Here is a 20,027-nt window from a genome sequence, read left to right as displayed (position 1 = left end):
CGGCCAATCGAACTCTGCCGCCTGTGCACTGGCCAGGTTGATTGTGCGTGTAGCATTAGCTGTCGTGATTTCGAGGAGCTTCTATGTCCGCACTAACCAGACACGTTACTTAAATAACTCAGGTTCTTAGTGGTTGTTTGTAGCTGGATTCCTATCTCTTGTAGCTTCCACAAATAATCACATGTCAACTGAAAATCATCATTAGTATTCTAAACAAGCGTTTGTTATATCTGTTTCTATAGGCATGATTTGTAGAATACCGTTCATATGTCTGGGAAGTGGAAAGCACAGTGTATGTATGCATAGGTGACTGTGTATATTAGCTATATTCTTCACAAACATTCGCTCATTTAGGAACTTCAACTGTTCAAGGCAAACACACAGTATGATTTTAGCAGCTGGACCCCCAAGTAGCGAAAAATCGCTATTAACCTTAGACATGCAGCGTGCCCACTCATTCTTAAAACCGAGTCTACCTCAAAATGTGAACTCAGATTGGGAGCGCGCAGTAATCGACCGACGTAACTAGGATTCGTTATAGATAAATTGAAGGGCCGGCCGGTATATGAGCGGTGATTATTTGGGCAATCTACGAAATACACCATCGTAACTCAAGCAAAACGATTCAAATAGCAGGCGCAATTGGAGAGCTTACACTTCAGTTGTATTGAAACGTTCTTCCTTGTGCCATACGTCCCTTCCCTGTTCTTCCTGAAGATAGAACGAAGGTCTCGCTAACAGTACATAGTTCTACAAGATAACCGTATATATGTACCCTACGCATCTTTGAAAGCAAGTATAACTGCATGCTCATATATCCAAATGCATCAGGGATACGCCAGCCAGACACAGTCCACTGAAGAGGTCTCGGAAAACTGCACATCAAGTATCTCTCTGGTTTTGCTCGATGTTTCCCTCTTTTTGTGTGCACGGGCGCGCACGCCGTTTGAATACTACAAAGGAAAAGAAAAAATCCGTTAATTTCAGCTATTTATCATTGTGTGAGGATGAGTGTCTTCTTTCAAGACCTTAGCAACGGTACATTGGCCTAGCACTGTAAGAGACGCTGCTAGACTATGGTTGAAACTGCCCTGTCGTCTCCGGAACACTGCTCTTTGCGGTGAATGGGGGAAGGACGAGCCAAGACCATCGTATCTCTTCTATGTGATCCTCGATGTATATTCAAAAAGGGAAATGACGTAAGGAGAAAAGGAACGACAAAAGTAACGTGACAAGACCAGTTATAGGGGCTTCCTGTAAATTAAGCATCGATCAATTAACTAATAAATGAAGCATCAGAAGGAAAAGGAACATGACAAGACAACTGCAAGATGAACTGATGTAGAAATAGAAGAGCGGTGGAATCAATAGCAGGGTACAATTAACAATTTCTATGTTCAGAAACGGCGTTATATACTACGTAATATATGGTATATTTATAAAGTATGTAACATTGTGTTATGCATTTTACACACAAAACAAGCTATACATATATATATAGTTACAGTTAGGAACCATCTTTATTAAACCAAGAAAACCAAATTATGAATAAGTTTACAATGTTCTAGCAATTCATTTAATAGTCATAATTTTTACATTATAAAATAGGTAAACTAAAGCTGTCTTTTTCAATACTAGGTCAATGGAAAACGAACTTTAGATCCTTCATATTCGGTAGATGTCATACCAAACGCATGCCTACAATCGTTTCAGGCCAAACTCAATCGAACTGACGTAGCGCTATACATCGGGCAGCTTGATCGACCAAAAAATAGCGAAATGTCCGCCTGCCTGCTTTAAATAATTCAGCTAAATTTTGAAGAACTAACCCTTCTTCCATTGTTCGTGCGTCAATCAGACATACTGCACATAAATATCCCTACAAAACCTTCGAAAGAACCAAAGCAAGTAAAATTGCTTCTAGAACTTGGGCATTTTAAAACATGGCTACAATTTTTTTAATAGAAATTTTGAAATTAGATCACCAATTTAGTAAACACGATCTTAGTTATTTGTTACTATATACAAATAATGGTAGTATCAAAGATATTTTTAAAAAACTTACAATATAGATACACTTAGTGGACCATATAATGTTGCTTTTTGTTTAATCACGAGAAGAGTTGTCCTATACGGCCGTAGTGACAGCTCTGCGGTGACCGCACGAGGCAACGATGGTCGAAGGTTACGCAAACATATTAAATGGCTAAAAATCTGCTTTAAAAATTTAAAGATTTACCTAATCTAACGAATTTCACTTGTACCAGCTTGGCGGATTGTGTCTTCATTGATGAGCATAAATTTTTCCGCCTCGTAGCTATATGGTCCGATATAAGATTACTTATACAGATTTCTTTGTGGTCTGAGCGTCCGTTGTGAATATTCTTCAATATCTGTGTTGGTGAGGTGCCCCCAATCCGAAGATTCACGGCCGCATTGAATTAATAACAGTCGGATAGTGATCACATTCGATCGGTCCCATATTTAGAAGTAGCGCACAAACTGCACAGCTAATACGCTCGATCATAACATTCCGGTTCTATTACGGATGATTGACGTACAGGGTGTTAAGAAAATTACCCCGTAATCAAACGGGGAACTAAAAAGGGTTCTGTTCGAATACAATTTCCTCTTCCTTGTGGTCCAAATACACATACATAAGTTCTTATAGTCCTAAGAAAATAACAGCGAAAATTGGAACAATTCTCAAAATACATCCTAAAGGATGTCAGGCTTTACCTAAAACTTTGAAAAGCAGATATGATTTTTGGTAGAATCGGATGTTCGCTCATGCGATACGTAACGGTAGCTCTCGGTTTAAAACTTTGTAAAGATGTCTTCTAAAATACTTTTTTAGCCTTGATATATTTTAAAGATCTTTATCTGTCGGCTGTTTTTTAAACTAGAGTTAGACATACTAAACATCTGCATGTACAGGTTGCTTTGATCTTCGAGCTCTCTATACCAGGCTTAAAATTAATTTTCCATTAAAAACTATCATATTTCACTATGGGGTTAAACCTAATTTTTTTTCCGACTAAACATTTCGAAGAAGTACCGGTATTTTCACACTGCTTGCGTGCTTGGTCTCAAGCGCTCTAATATTTACTTGCATTTTGGAACTCTCACCAAGCTAGCCTCAAGGTGAGAACCTTGAGGTAGCAGGAACACCACAAACGGATCAACGCCGCTAAAATTTAGTTGTAATAGAAACAAGGAATAGTTGATGCAATGACGCGCGACGTCTGCTACAGAACCAGAGAATAGCTAAAACGTAATAGTGGAACATCAGAATCAGGGTAACAACTGAATTGTCAGAACAATAAAGCTTTTGGAGCAATGTGATCGAATTAGTAAGATAGGGCAATGGGTTAGTTGTTAAAATAGAGTATATATATATATATTGTATATATAGAGAAAGATTATCTGGATTTCGAACGTATTTACTTGACAGCTATCTAAGTAAAGCAGAAATGTAAAATTTAAGAACACAAAAGTTCAATGGTAGAATTTGATTTATCTTATGCGTAAATATGTGTGCGCGGCCGGGTAATCCCGTACGCAACATAGCCCTCGATGATTTTGGGTAAGTAGAATTCGTTATATGTCTCTGTTTTTTCAATTGCTAAGATGTTCTGCTTATGTTTACCCGCCGTGGACATTTATAACTTTAAGCTGAATCCGCGACAGGATCCTAGGCCTGGGATGGCAGTCCTTCACCTGCGCAGTATTGTTTTTCTATTAATCGGCGGAACATGAATACACTTTCCGATTCAATTAATATTGAGATGGTTGACGAGCTAGATGTTTAGACGAAAATGTTGAGCCAAATACAATAAGCTACCAGATCTCGTGGTTTGCTTTTGCAAAAATCTGATTTTTGCTACCCGTCGTTAATATCCTAGATTTCAGTCACGAGACGTTAAATAGGCAGACCGGTACTCAGTGTGACTACTATGATGAACGTTGGAACTAATCTTTGCTAGACCATTTCCATAATCTTTTTTTTCCTAGGGAAATTACAAAGGAGGTCGATCTCTACTAATAATGGAGGGTCAACTCAAACAAATGTAGCTTTCTGCGGTTGTTAGTTCTCTGACAGCATAATTGGAGAACGATTGACGCCACAAGTATTGGATAATAACCAAACGTTGAAAAATTGTCTAGCTTTCCGTTGATACGATCGCCGCATTATGACAATGATCATCTTGTCGCGATTTCGTTCTACGAAATGAATTACCGTTTCCTCATTTACGATTTTTTGGTATCGACGCGTAGTACGACCAGTTGCTGTTACTCAAGGCAAAGATGTAAGTAAATTGTTACCTGTATTTAGGACACTACAAAAACAAGGCTCTTTACGTAGAATGAATATATAATAAAGGCATTATTTATTTTCTGCTGTGAATAGTGGTTCCGCAAATTCGAAGAGGCTAAATTTGTCAAGTAGTCCATGTTCGCTTTCTTCTCTTGGGACATCTACTAGGACTTCAGCTGTAATTAAAAGTTGTAAATCAATTAACGCTTCAACGATAGGTTTATAGAGCTTCTAAAAGCCGCTATCCCTGGTATAATTCACTGCACTTCGAATTCCCATTGTGACCAATCCGATGTCGTACGAGATAGGACATTCTGTATGGCCTAAAGTTCCGTACACTATGTCATGAGATAATTTTTATTTATGTAAAAATTATTAGGTAAGTGTCTTCTCTACTAAGCCATGCCGCGCTGGCTTTTACATATAGCGATAGTAGTTTAGACACAAAACGATGAGGTCAAAGAAATAGGCTCACAGTTTTAGAAAAGCTCAGTTTACAGCGAACTTCAGAGTGAAGATCAATATTTATTCATATACAGTAAATGTATACAGATGACAATGATCAGCATGTGGCTTCTTATAGAAACCAACGAAAAATATGTTTCCATTGTTGCTATTTATATTGAATTCTCTCTTGTAGCCTATATACATATGGGAAAAGTTTTAATTCCAAGTGATATGAGTTGCGTCGAACTGCCGCTAATTCTGAAAGCTGAAATCAGCGGCAGTAGATGTGTTAGAGTTGTTAGATTTCGACTTCGGATAGAAAGCCTTGAAGAAGGATGAAATTGCGGCGAAAATTTGCTATGCTTTATGACTTTATTACAATAAAAGCAGAGGTGCTGTCGAAGCCCACAAAAACATTTGCGCTGGCTATGGTCAAGATGAGTTATCAGAGGAAGTGGGCCAGGGATATTTCGATGCGAAAGTTGCTCCTTGTAGTAGTCAATAAGTTAGGGGTGAATTCTTAAAAAATTATTGCGAAAGTTGAGCAAGACCGACCCGTGAGTACCTACAATATCTCCAACTAAATATGCACTATCAAACAAGTTAAAAAGAGACATCTGAAAAAGTTGGCTAGAAGGAAGCGCGATGTTTCGGCCCTACACAGATGGACACAGAAGAATCTTTTTGACGATATTTCCATTAGTAAAAGTCTACAAAAGCATAAAAATATAAAATCAAGCCATTTCTAGGGCGATTAATTACAGATGATAAAAGGTGGATCATATACGACAGTAATGTACAAATAAAAAAGATACTTTCCACAATCTGTGACAAAACATAAACTAACGCCAGAAAGGGTGATGCGATATGTTTTGTAGATCTGGAAAGGAACCGCGCATGATCAGTTGCTGTCGTCAGGCAAAACGACTGCTCAGGACCTCTATCGTCAAGAACTATTAAGACGACAATAAGCCATTGAACAAGTCAATCGAAACCAATGGATCGGAAAGACGACGTTTTCCACCGTAAAAACACCAGACTACAAATAACTGTGGCTACACGGCCAAAATATGACGACGGGAAATATGAATACGTCCGCCATTCTGCTATCACGATCATCTGTTTCAATCTGTGCAGAACTCTTTTTTTTTCTTTAAGTTTCAATCGAGGATACAAAAATCATCTGCTACCCTTTTTCGTCCAGAAGTTCTACAGTGATAGGATTATAATGTTACCGAAACTGGCAAACGATTATCGATCAGAACAGCGTAAATTTAGTTTGATTATATATTTTCAGTGAATAAAAATGTTTGCTTCAATTTTAGCTTAGAAACGACCAATGCCTTTTCGGCAGCCCCATATATATACGTTCTTAAATTTCTAAATACGACAGTCTACCTCGAGGTCCGCATGATACACCAAATACCCTACGTGAAGTCCCTACGTGAAGGTTGTAAGTCCACGTGGGGTGCCGAACAAGTACACATTTTTCGACTCTCGTGTCATTCCGTTAAATTTAATGTGTTTATTGCAAAGTTCTCTGTTATGTGTGCGACCAGATAGCTTTTTTTTAAACTCTACAAGACATCACGAAAGTCGTAATTTTGAGAGCCTGACAGAAGAGTCTGACCTTCTAAGCGTTTGATTGCCTGTGTACGCTTTAATGGTTCAATAGAAGATTCGTTGCAATTGTTTATTTGATATAATTACGTCAAAAACTATATTTGACGAAATGGATCAACATATAGATAGAACACTTTATCAACATACATAGAAGCGTACAATTTACGAACTATTTATGATTCATTACTTTCTCCTTCTGTTGCTACTAAAACAACTACGGGTACTCTAGCAGAAAGCTGAAAAAGAACAATACCCAAAACCAGGTCCAAGACTTATCTTGAATAAGTTAATGTAGTAGTTAATGTCAGTAGCAGTTTCGGTTTCGCATTTCTGAACCGTCCCCTGTCTAAAAGTATCGCTTGATCCGACAATGCCACCTCTTTGATAAATGCCTTAATCTCCCCCTCAAATCAATTTATGGGCAACAGCTCATATTAAAAAAATAAAATCGATAAAACAATAGAACACGAAGCTATTAATTTTCGTTGTTTCGTCGCAAGGCTGCGGAGACGGAGCCTTGCCCTCGGCTCGGCAATAAAAGGACCTCGTGATCATTAACGCAGTGCGGCACACCACCGTAGCGTGCCCCTAACATGTTAAGTGATCATTTCCACATGGGCGCGCAAAGGTGCCTAGTCAAAATGAGAGCAACGGAAAAACCACTCATGGCCTGCTAGGCAGGTCAGTACCCTGCCACAGAATAAGCCTGCTCTGCTAAAACAATAGGGTATCCCATTTCCGTCTTCCAAGAGGTGCGGGGACTGAGACGATCGTTTGGTTCAGCACAATGACTTAAACACATCTGCGAAGGACAGTGAAAAAGGTTCGCGATAAGTGTAACCACGAAACACGCGGCAACGCTATCACTGCAACGCCTTAGACCTTCGCCGTTGATCATTTCCTAGAAAAATCGTCAAGAACCATATATTTGCGCTTGATAGTATAAGCTAACGAAGTCAACTATTATGAATGTATTACTCACACCCAAGTCTAATAATTAGACCATGTTACGTGGACGCGACAGGTATTATACAAATCGAATATTATTAAACGAACAACGGATGCCTTTTCTAAAAGTGATTTTTTTGGATCAGTGACAACGGAATTTTGACTTGTTTTGCCAGGTCGTCGATATAAGAATGCTTAAAAACGTGGATGTTTATAATCATACATGTTTTTTTACGTAGCTTTCTATCCGTACAGTAGCAAACGTTTCTACTAACACTGGAAATTCTATTTCAAATGAAGCTTTTTTTTTTTTTCGTTTCACGTTACATATCGATCCATTCGGTCCAGCTAAATCGAGAATAGAAAGATCACAAGGACAATTTTGCCTTCATCCGGTTCTACTTTCGCCGGAAAACTGAAAAAACAGGGACAACAAATGACTTGCATTGCTGCTGACTACTCTCTCATATACCTTGGAACGCCTCGAACACAGGGAAAGCGGCAAAAACCCGCGATAGAGGGCTCAAACAGGAAAAACCGACGTGACAAGAAAGCTTCTATGGCAGATGGCGTTCACTGGTTCACTAACTGGCTAAACAAACAGCTGCCGATACAAGCAACGAGGTTGAACAAAGCGTGTAGCTGAAAGGGGAATTCCGTATGGAGGGGGATGTTAACTACAAATTTTCGCCAGCAAGTGATGAGGTCTTAGGATGAGATGAAAATGGGGGTTTTAGGGACGGAGGCGGGATAAAGGGCTAACCGTTGCCGATGGCTAAATCGGTTGGAAGTCGGTGTACTTGCCAATGCGACACTCCAGAGTGAAGCAACACGGCGGGAGTGGGGGTTCCAAAAAGGCTCTGCTTGCCTGTCTACCTAAAGCACAAGCTTCCACCGAGCAAACGACCGTACTTGTACGCCCGTTTACTTAGTACAGTCAAACCATTGTACCGACATGAACGAAACAAGAAAATGCCGTCGTCAGATGTCGCCACTAGCGGTACATGCTGGTATTTTACCATCACCCGCTATTCAAGTACTGTATACCAGTCGCACTCAAAACGGCAACATATATCTTCCGTGGCGCTATACATCTTCTATGGTTCAGCCTACCGCATCGAGACTCGTTTCTCCATGAGAGATTCGTGGCCAGCCTTGACGTTCTTTCCTGGAGATCTTCTCCCACGGTGCATAGATTGCCACAATGATATAAAAATGATAACAATAACCAGATGTGGTGTCCCTATCTTCACCAAGAAAGCGTGTACTCGAGGCCGTGCTTAAAGCTATTTGCGTTTATAGTTTTAGGAAGGGATACTTTTGCCTTGGTTCCTCAAGTGTTGCCTCAGGGGCACGAGGAACGACTAGAAGTCTACAATCAAAAGGTCAGGGTAAGTTTTCATAGAGTTTGTGAATAGTTTCGTGCACTCGTGAACGTGTGATGTTAAAGATGTGCTGTGCCATAACGTCTACCGCAAGAAAATGTCGTCGTTTATGCCCATGTACCATGTATGTTTACTCCTTAGCTATGGGCAATGACTATCTCACTATGTATTCGACCGTAGGCGTACATGTATCAAGGCTCCAACTGGAAATTAACAACGCTTCTGACATGTTTTAAGGCTATCGTCAATGTTCGTCCATGTAATGAGCCAACCGAGTGTCAGTTTTATATGGAGAGACCAAGGTGGACAGCCAACGCAGCCTCTATGAGCCAATGCCGAACCCAGTGCTCGATCCACTCTAACGGTAAGGATACTATTCTGAGGAAGCATTCAGACGGTGGGTCTATCTGCCCGATGGTTAGAAGTTGTAGCCCGTCTTACGGATATGTTACATGGTAAATGGTTGTATAATGACTTCTACGTTAAGACCGATTTAGTATATGGTGGTCAAAACTAGAAAGCGCAAGGAGAAATATATATATATATATGATAAAGATCTATGGAATGCTCCTTGAACGGAAGTAATAGGAGGATGCAAAGCTATACCCGACTGTCATTTTCCGTTAATTGAAGCTAGACCCTAAGCTAGTTAAGTAAGTGTCCAGCTTGACTTACATAAAACCTACGCTAGCCAAGATACTACCACTGGCTGTGTAAGGAATGGGGTGTAGCATATGAATTTGACAAGGAGTCGTTAGATGTCATAGTAGTTTTGTGTGTTTAATGTAAAAACCGCTTGTTACGCGGTCGATTAAGCGATATCAGGTGTTGTGTGCCGTTTTTATTAAAGTCGTACCATTACCAACTTCTGATGACCGACTGGGTTATTACCTGACAATTTTCGGCCCCATTCTCACTATATTTCGTTCGGCAGTTAAAAGCAAAAGCAAATTTTTAGGACGACATACTTTCATTGGTGCTTACGTTTTTCGTATTATACTTGACTTGCAAACAAAGATGCTCGGTTTCGGTACGCAAACAAGAGTTTAAGAGAGATAGACATAGAATCTATTTAAGGTCTAAGAACTTACTCTAATAAAGCGTGCTGCAATACAACTCGTTTCAACTACCTCAAAATTTACCTCTCTCAGCCGATAAAAGAAGGCCATACGTCTCGTGCTCGTATTGGTATAATATACAATTAAGAACTCATATTGCCTATTCCGAGTGACGCAAATATATCTGAATTTTTTTTCCGTAAATTATATTCAAAATTTTACTTAGACAAATTGATGGAAACTTTTGCGGGCTTCATTCTTAAGGGCTATGTTTGTGCAGTATAACTATCGCTTACCATGATGTCTTCAATTTAGGAACTTTTTTTAACTCAGGACCTAAACCTTTTTTAAAGTATTCTTTTATTAATCCGCAAATAACCTTCTAATAAACATTCTAGCCGATTCCAAATTTGGGCTAACGACAGGCCAGATGTTCCAAAAATGCAATGGCTCAAAAAGTACAAAAAATGCAAAAAGCGCCTCAAGTGACGAAAATACTAACCATCAAAAAATTATTTGAATAAGCCCCTGGGAATCTTAGCTGGATTATCCAAAAATCGGATCTGGCATAACGTAAAGTGTTGATTTTTGACATAAAACAAAATTCGTTATGTTAGTAAGGGTTCGCCCCTCTTGAACACAGCGGATAAAAGCTGAGCTTCGCTTGAATTTCAGAAACCACGCGCTGATTTTTGTCACGATGTGTTTCCTGGTTTAAAAAAAACTTTTCCTCTGGGACCAAGGATCGCAAGCAAATGCCTGCCTGCCTGCCTGCCAGAGTGTGTGTCTGAATTTGCTCTGTATATGTAATGTATATATACAAAGAAAACTATGGGGGGTTGTTTCTAGCAAAGGATATGCATTCATCCGCTACTTCTGCCATTAGACGATCTCGAATTTTTTTGGAACAACACAACAATTTTGTCGCATCTCCCCGTTTTCGGAATTCGAGTAAGATCAGCTATGATCCAATCTATTCGCGCTGGATGAAGCTCCGCCAAGATTAAGACCTTTTTTGGGACTATGTTACTGCCAGTTTTCATGCATCTTCCGAAAAATTCAAAAAAGGTCCTCAATAGAATGTAAATAGGAAAATTGATTAAAACGGCTCAAAAAAATAACATTTTTAATATACCTAGATTTTCAATGCAAAAACTAACGGGTGTTTTATGTAAGAGAATGTTAGGTATCACTTGAATCGTCCAGATCAGCTTTCTCCAGCTTGTTTTCTTTGGCTATTTTGAGCCCTGGTATTTTCGGAAAATTTGGCCTGCTGTTGGCCGAAAATTTAATCTATTACGATGCTTAAAACATTGTATAATACATCGCGTCCGGACCATCTACACCCGTACATTTCTGAAAAAATTGAAAAATACATTTCTGGAAAACAGCGATGGAATAAAACCTCTAAGAATTTGGAATTATACATACAAGTCGGATTATCTGGCCATTACACCTCAATAAAATTATTCCTTTTGCCGCAGTTCGGTTCAACGACTGCTGGCCTCATTGTTGTACACTCCAAGGATATCCTAACTCATGCTGTAGACAAGAATACAATTACATTCATTTCAATGTGTACTGCTTTCTCGCTTTGTTTACTTATTCCCAGTCTCATCTCCCTGGTAGGCCAACCCTGCATAAGTTGTCATTCATCTTCGAGCCCCTCGCTCACAGTTGGTGATGGCAATAGCGACGAGATGAATAACATCGCCATCAACTGCTGCACGCTGGCTTCTTCGGTTCGGTGAACCTCAGCCAATGACAGAAACTGATCAAACCGAGATGTCCGAATTCTGGCAGCAAAACCGGTTTGGGTGCCTTCCCACGTCATGTCAATCCGTCATAAACGCTTGGTCTAGCGATTCAGCCGTAGGCCGAATGGTATGGCGGGTTATTTGTCAGATCGTGGACATTTCGCTCTCTCTCCAAAAAAAGAGCGCAAGCGTCGGACAACCACCACCGCTATCGTTTCAGTCTTTCATCATCGTTTCAAGGTTTCCAGGTTTGAGTGCGAAGCTCAGTTTTCTGTTGTGTCAATTCGTCGTAATGAGTGCAAGGAAAAGAGAACGCAGGACTAGAGCGAAGGGTTCCTTCAAATGAGTCAGAAAACTGTTGCAATTGCATAGTTTCGCTCTTAACCGTTGGTGATAGTATATAGCAGTAGCTCGCTCGATTTCCTTAGCTCCGACTCCGGAGCTCTGTAATTGCCGAATGCTAAAACGAACCGCTTTAACAATTTTCACGACAGACCACTAACGGTAATCAGCCCATGTGTTCTCTCCGTCAGTGATTGAGACTCGCAGCGAACGGGGGCTGTCGAACAGACTACTAGAAAAAAAAGGGCAATGGTCGTTCTCAGACACCCACAATCATTGCCTTGAAGGCTCAAATACGCACTCAGACACACGCGCGTATATATACACACACGCAGACATATACGTACAATTTCCTTACCGTGAAGACAGTCAGTCAGTCAGTTAGGAGACTTCAAGAACTTGTTGGTTGACAACGAGCGGTCGGCTGTGAACTCCTGCTTCCGGTCCGGACGTGTGCGCCCCACCGCCGCCCCCGACTGGAGGCTTAAAGACGAAAGAACTGAACTTTGTCCAACGTAGAAGTAACGGCAGCAGTGGCCGAAACACCAGCGGTAATTCGTGTAGCCAGAGACGAACTGGACAGAGTGACGGTCTAGACCTTGATAGACCACTAGGACTTCGCAAGCAGCAATACCACAGCAGGCTTCCTCGCTACAGAAAATCTGTTCAGGCGTGAAATAGACACTTTCAAAAGCTGTATAATGGTAAGATCGAGACGCCGAGAAATAGAGATATAGAATTGGACGGATAGCGGAAGCCGGTTTTGTCTAAAAGCGGCAGTCCCGACTACGGAGGATGCTTAACCCGTTTCCCACGTTGCTAAAAATCGGTCTATGTCTTGTCCATATGATTTAACTGTCATCTTAGCAATGTGACGGTAGCCCCTTCTATCGTGCCTCGCTCCGTGGGGCGGTCGCTATGTTGCCTTGTACAAGTGTAGTAGGCGATAACGAAAATAACAATATTGGAACTTCTAGCAGAAATGTTGTACAAGTTATCAGATTGCCAAGAGAACTTACTGGCCCAATTGAGTGCATAAGAATAAACAACATAGACGAAAATCTAAATGAGTATGCAACGCTGTAGGCTCGCTTGTGCTCGTATCACGGTCGTAGCACTGGTAGCACGGGCGCAAATTTAGCTTTGATTATATAAAATAAATCTTTGTTGAACACTCACAATTACGGAATGGGGGACCATTGCTGATATCGAGAGAAGAGTTGTCAACGTAAAACATTCGATTTGCGATACACTCATACGATCATTTAGATCGCTACAAGATGATTCTCGCACTGAAGATAAGTTGATCCTGTACTCTTTAGCAGCACCGATAAGTTACTATAATACTTTTATCAGGCGTCAATCTGTACTTAGATAGAAAACTACATCTTCTACAGAAACCATAACAGTATAATAAGTGTTTGCCTTGAATCCTTTTACTTATATGCCAGATGATGAATTAATAATATGGGAATACACCATTCATCTCTCTACCGTTGCTGCTGTTCGTATCATAAGATTGGTGTCCTTAATGTCGGAGCCGAGTAACCATCGACCCTCGACTTCTCTCGCAATGATAACGTTAGCGTTGCCCACGATCGCTCAAAGAGTATTTATTCCGACCAGCCCGCAGGCAAAATGAAAAAAAATTCTTTTATGTTTCACAGTATAATTATTTATAATATATTTAATAATTTATAATAATTATCATGAAATATGCGCTATTTTTTTTACTGGTAACTTTCTGCCATATTTTCCGGTAACAGCATGATTCCATCATCGTAACCTTTTTGTGTGGGGTGAAAAATCGTGACAAATTATTGAATCCACTCACTGAAATTAAGGGAATTCTACAAAGACCGAAGCAGAATCCGGGTTATATGGCGGGTGGGTAAAGGTTTTCTCTCATTTTTTTGCCCGCTAGCTAAAGGTACATGTGGTTTGGTGTTGGCACGGTGGAAGACGTCGCTTTTTTGTTCTGTACTTCTTTTTTCAATGGCTTGTTATAATGTTGTTAGTTATTGGTAGCAGGAGTCCGGATAGCCTCTTGCTGAGCATGAGCAAGTCATAATGCATGATTTCTTTCCAATTCCACTAAACACGTAACATAAGTTTCTTTACTATCAATCTGGACTTTACCACGGATTGCGGGGCATATCCCTTTTAGCTGTACATTATTGTCGTATGTGATCCATTTTTCAACATCCGCGTTCAACCAACATTTTTTTTTTTGTAGTAATTGCTCTACCACTACGAGAAACACGTTTTACGTCAAAATTTTTAGAACGAAAAGGGCAGAACCATCTTTGAGTTGTCTTTTTTTTTTTATCACGCAGCTTAATCACGAAGAGCATGTTTCTCTTTATGGGCCCAGGCAGCGTTTGTGTCTTTCTCATAACAAAATCGTAGAATTTAGTAAATTCTCGCCACTTATCTATCCTCCAGGAGCTCTATTCTAAGTGTTAGTAGTCGTATTACAGCATGTTCTACTACTACGGTCGAATCTCAGCTTCAAAATGAAGTTAAAGCCGATCAGGCCCAACTCATAGTAGCTGAGATATATGACTTGAGATCCATTTATTTAGCGAAACGGTACTCTATTTTCGGTAAATAAATGAGGCAAAAGCCTTTCGACGGTTAAAATGATCTCATTTCGCATTTGTTAAAGTAGCAGAGGATACGCAAATCGTGTAGGGGGCAATGGATTTAACAATGCAGCACAGTCATAACAGTGGCACCTTAATATCATTTCTATATTCTGCCAAAACTATTCTTTGAACATACGACAAAGTATAATGATATCGCAACGGAGTATGTTGGAAGTGTCATCGATCAGCGTTTAACAATCTAGTCGACAATTGTTTGTTGTGCCTCCTTTAAATGTTACACGCATCTTTCTAGTTGAACGACATTCGTTCCCTCTAGATTTGATGCTAAACGGGTCTGCTGAGCAAGCACGATCGTAAATTTTTTGTCTTTCTCTCCCGAGATACATTGCGTTGTGTGATTTCCTATCCTGAGTCGAGCGATTTCTGGAAGACCATTCGAACCTTAGACTATGTTGCTCTAGTATTAGCCAATAGGACCATTTAAATGACTGTTGTATTTATTGCATTTGCAATAACTTAAATATTCCCTGCCACTTTTACTGATATTAACTGAACGTTCTCCAGCATAACTCCTTGTCTCACCCTTCATCTACGTACATATGGTCGTGACCTGTAGCAGTAAAGTGTTGTATACTTCTGCCTTTACCACTACATAGCGATGTTATAACGCGCAAATAAATCCGTTTTTTTTTACCAGCAACAATCTGCGGTCGGTACAACTAGCGGTGGCGAGAGAACACCGAATCGTTGAACTCAAGATGCTGGGAAATCCATCACGTTGGTAGATGAACTAAGCAATCAAGCTTCAACGCAAAGGTCTGTGGTTGTCCACGGTCGACCTTGTAAGCGCCTGATAAGCATATGGACCAATATCGGTTAGAATCAGTTGTGGGTGGCTATCATAGATCCATGGCATAATATCAGGGTTCATCTATCCGAGCTATTCAAAGCTATACGTGTTCCTACGAGCAAATCATTTCTATTGGAACTTACTAGAATGGTGCTCCGGTTGGCAGCCATTAATCCAACACGTTAAGGAATAGCGTCAATGCGAAAGCGTCGTGAAGAAATTTAGTCTAACGTCACTCTCGAACTTTAACGTTCTTGGGAAGTTTGCAATTGTCGTGAGCACCGGGTTGACTGAGAGAAGCGTTCGAAAAAGCGTACAGAGGATAGTGGGGCACTTCGGCCCTGCGATGTATCTGAAGGTCAGAAAGGTAAAGGTTTCGTGTAAATGTCACATTTGAAATCGAGGGGAGATGTTGTAATACTTCAGTGTCCCTTTCCACTCGTAGAAATCTGTAATTATCGTGATCAATGGCTACGGAGTATATCGAAGTGCGTAGGCGCCATCATCAACGGGTACGATCCCAGTGACGAAGAAACAGGTCCGATTTGAGGAAACGACCGCATGTACGAGATGTGGGCACTTTTTAGGGAGAACACAGACAGCTCTAATCGATTATGTATATGTGTGTATCTTACTATATTTTCATCTATCTCCAAATCCATGTTGCTACTTTTCGGACAAAAAAAACTTTATGTACTTGTAGACACAAACATTCAATGATATACGATATAATTTTAAGAGCAGCAATGCAAGTGTCTAGAAAAAGCTGAAATCATGTCAGCTCGTGCTCCGGAAATGCGATCTGTAAATGTGATGACATCACTAAGATAGACACTTTCTTCTCTATCGTAACGATGCAAACTATTTGATCTTAACAATGATGGTCTTTGAAGAAATACGCGTCTGCACTTATGAGATCAGAGTGAATGCTACAGAAGTGCTCGTTTCTGCCAGCCAACGAAGGAGTCAAGTTAGCCCTCCTTATTTTGATGGCAGTGACTGGCGATATGGCCGAAATCGTGAAAGAGTTCCTCGAATGGCTGTTTGCTAGGGAGTCGCCGTGACATCCGAAAAGAGGGCGCCCGAGCGGTGGGTTGAGGGTTACAAGAGGCTCGCGAAAGAGCGGAAATGGCCATAATACTAGGTCGTGAGGCGAATGCGTCCATATTTGCAAGGAATGATTCGGACTCTGTTCGATTTCAGGGTCGTTGTAGAAAAAACGTAAAAAGGTCGGAAAATAAATTGCACGAACGAAGAAGGCTGGCAGGCCAAAGCTGTTCTTTTGCCGCGGCAGGTTCAACAGGGAGACATCCAAAGAATTTGTATGTATTAAGCAAGCAGCACTGAATGAGCTAGGGCCCAACATAAGATCAACGCGTTGCTAGCTAACGTCTGAATGACCGCAAGATCAAATACTACTCAAACTTCATTACAGGAGATTATGGCCAATTCATGAGTCGAATCAGTTCAATGATACAAAATAATATGCCAGAGAAGCTTGTTCCAGATACTTAGTAGCGCAAGTGCATTCAACCAAGAGGGCATGCTGTCGCTGTCACGAAAGGGAACATAACGCGTACCGTTGGAAAATGAGAACTGCAGTCGTCGGGGCAAGCCGAACCAGGGTGGTAGACTCCAGCCCTGTTGGTACCATAAAGCTCGAAAACCGCGGTGCCTCCCGCCAGCCCTTAAAAGTATCCTCTTAAATGCATCAATTTGGCATTGGGTTGAATTTAATTGGATAGAAGTGCATTAAGTAATCGGTTCTCGGTGGGCGCCGGTAATATGGCCATAAAATTAATGGGTTTATCTTAACGAAGGCCTTTTATGATGGATTACGACCAAGCCTGCCAACGGGGATTATCCAGGTGTAAACAAAACTGTATTAAACAAAATGGTTATGGACTTAAGCACGTGAAGATGTACGTAACTAAAATGTGCGGCAGGTTGCCAGAGAAAGCCAGAAATATCCTTTTCTACATCGATAATAAAGGATTTGCGAATCGGCCGTTCAGAGAAGGTGACAATTGACCGAGAGCTTCGCTGGTACAGAGAGTACTACGGTAATAGCACAATGTGCCCCGGAGCGACGGGGAGCTCCTTTGTGTGGGCCTTTTTTCGCGGTATTCTGAAGATTACGAGGGACGGAAGGTGTGCAACCCGTCAATCGATTTTGGAAAAAAACAGATAGTATTTCCCGTCATATGTAGAAAATACGGCATACCGACATGCGTAAAATGGTCTCGACAGTGAAATGTGCAAGGTAAACCAACTGGACGCCAGAAGACACTGGTCGTGGAATGACGACCTCTGGCCAGACAAGCGTGGCCGAGTTAAAATGACGCAAACATTTATAGATATATAATCTCTAAACCAATAGACGTTTGTGCCTATATGAGATTACAGCGAAAAGATCTATAAATTCATATACCTTTGCTACTAGACACGATCGTGAGACGCTCACTCGTGCCATCTATCGATAAGCTTAGTCTATTCTACTAAAGTCTAGAAATGTTAAACAATTTGTTGTACTCCTGAAATGAAACGGTCATAATTCTGTCAGTTGTGACATTTTGCATAGGAATCGAACGGCGTTTTGAAAAAAGACATTCGGCATGATACTTTTAAATACTTTTTTTGATGTAAGTCGTATGTAAAGCTCTGATTACTTATACGACTCAATTAAAGCCCCTATCGCCTTAAACAATTACTCGACCATTTAGAATAATTCATTAGCTAGGTAGTCGTTGTAGTATTATCTCTTATCTTGGGTCGTAATCATTTCTCAGATCGTTAATATAAACCCAGTGTTCGACTAAATGTGATGTTAGTCCGATTCATCCAAAACCGAAAGGTATAACGGTAAATTCTAAAACAGAAAATCCCTTATGTTTGGCATTGTTTCTCTTTTATGACGACTTTGTATGGTATCGGTAGCATTTTCAGTAAACATACAAAACTCCTATCCCCACACAATAAGAATACTTTTCTGGCAAGACAGCAGCCTTGCCGACATTCAAATGTTTTCTTGACATCGTTGGCCTGCGGCAACATAGTTGAAAAATCGCCGGCCGTTCCTCAATGCTTCTAGCTGCCTTATCTTCTACTGATTCTGATTGAAACAAGAAAACGGAACGTCGAAGACGTCTCGTGCACTGCTGTAGGTAGCGCCCTCTTAAATCTTTAATATGAATCAAATATAATGTAAGTGTTGAAATCACACCTTGCGAACTTCCGCGGTTTCCACGTGTCAGTCGCACACTCAGGCCGTCTGCTTCCACAGCCCATGTGTGTTTTAACGTCTGCTACGGTTTGCTTTTTCCACTGAACCAACTGACGCTTGGCGTGAAATTTTACCAAACTGTTAATACCCCCTTCTGCATAGTAGTCCACGCTTTCCTTTATGAATATGTATGTATTTAACGGACTAGAGTGACTACTTATCCTTTGCCGTTGAGGACTGTCCACGTGAGGTATACGTACCTTAGCGAAAAACGCAGCGCCATTTCGCTCCACCGTAGACGATGCTGAAAGAGCATACCGTGAAACACCATAAAAGCGTCTCCCATCCTGCTGTCATCCAGTAGCTGACTACCATCGCAATGTTGTCGTCCTGTTGAGTGGCCTGACGGCGGAGAAAGTGACAGATACTAAGTGCATTACCGCAGTATTCTGCGCAGCACATAAAAGCAAGGAGTCAAAACGACAGTGGGACAAATCTCATAGAAAATCTCCTACGATTCGTCCGGCTCGACAGTTTTGCCCTGTCTACCTCGTCTGCGCCGTCATGCAACACTTTTCAGTTCTCAGATGAAGGCCGTTTCATTGTCAAAGTTTCGATTGCAAACTGAGCCGAGCTGGCTATGGCTGGTGCCACGACGTGGTCCTCGACCATTATTGCTTCAGAGTGGTCATGAGTTCCACTATTGGCTCAACGCTGCTCTTTCATCATATATTCATGTAGTCGTCTGAAGTCGGCTAATTTCGATGTCGCAGTCTTGTTCGCCTGTCGTATACTAATACGACGAGAACGGGGTTAGTAAAGCAGTTTATGGGTTGGATACAAAATTTTCGTCAGTTCTTAGTTCTTGCTGAATTTGCAGGCCATTTGGACGGCAGGTAAGTTGCAGAGACCTGTGCGACAGTTGGATATGGAATACTATACATGGCGCAGAAATGGAAAAAGGAAGGAAGCCGACTTTCGCTGGCACATGACTCGACTGTGATGGGCCAGATGTTGTTCAAAGATTTAGTAGATAAGAGGACAGCGAGCACTTAAAAAAGCTGTGTCGTTTGAAAAAAATGTCACATGTGTATACAAGTGGTACGTTGGCAGAATCCATGTGCATTCCGATTTTAATTAGGTTTATTCTCCTTCATGATATTTACGACATATAATTTATAAGTTCAACAGTGTTTTAGCATAATCCTAACGATACCTGATCAGGCTTCAAATGTCTTTAGGCTACAATATCAATTGGTGCATCCTCAATAACTGTACAAGCAAGTGCTTGTTCTAGAAAACGCGTAGATGGATGCACAGAGTATCGCGGTTTAAAACTGTGACCTTCAGGCGCACAGTACAGTATATATATATATATATATATATATATATATATATATATATAATCACACAAGACTCGTCTAAACCACCAAACTTTCAACGACCCTTGCTAGTACTGCGAGGCTT

General features: G+C 40.8%; 1 protein-coding gene and 1 long non-coding RNA gene across 2 annotated transcripts in view; one reads left to right on the top strand and one right to left on the bottom strand.

The window, feature by feature from the left end:
• Positions 1-4,404: 4,404 nt before the first annotated feature.
• Positions 4,405-20,027, bottom strand: part of LOC111261020 (uncharacterized) — a 17,792-nt gene continuing 2,169 nt past the window's right edge. Inside the window, exons 2-3 of the long non-coding RNA XR_002680717.2 lie at positions 18,821-18,962; positions 4,405-4,494 (exon numbers count right to left, since the gene is read on the bottom strand). This is a non-coding gene — a long non-coding RNA (uncharacterized LOC111261020). The remainder of the gene's footprint in view (positions 4,495-18,820; positions 18,963-20,027) is intronic.
• LOC147753414 (uncharacterized) overlaps positions 8,336-20,027 on the top strand; it is a 13,962-nt gene continuing 2,270 nt past the window's right edge. The window contains exons 1-2 of the mRNA XM_086968540.1: positions 8,336-8,727; positions 8,959-9,085. Of these exons, the coding sequence (XP_086824666.1) occupies positions 8,569-8,727; positions 8,959-9,085 (286 nt within the window). The 5' untranslated portion in view covers positions 8,336-8,568. The remainder of the gene's footprint in view (positions 8,728-8,958; positions 9,086-20,027) is intronic.

The sequence above is a fragment of the Varroa jacobsoni genome, unplaced genomic scaffold, assembly GCF_002532875.2.
Source record: "Varroa jacobsoni isolate VJ856 unplaced genomic scaffold, vjacob_1.0 scaffold_510, whole genome shotgun sequence".
NCBI classification, from domain to species: domain Eukaryota; kingdom Metazoa; phylum Arthropoda; class Arachnida; order Mesostigmata; family Varroidae; genus Varroa; species Varroa jacobsoni.
This window is presented reverse-complemented; position numbering and strand designations above follow the sequence as displayed.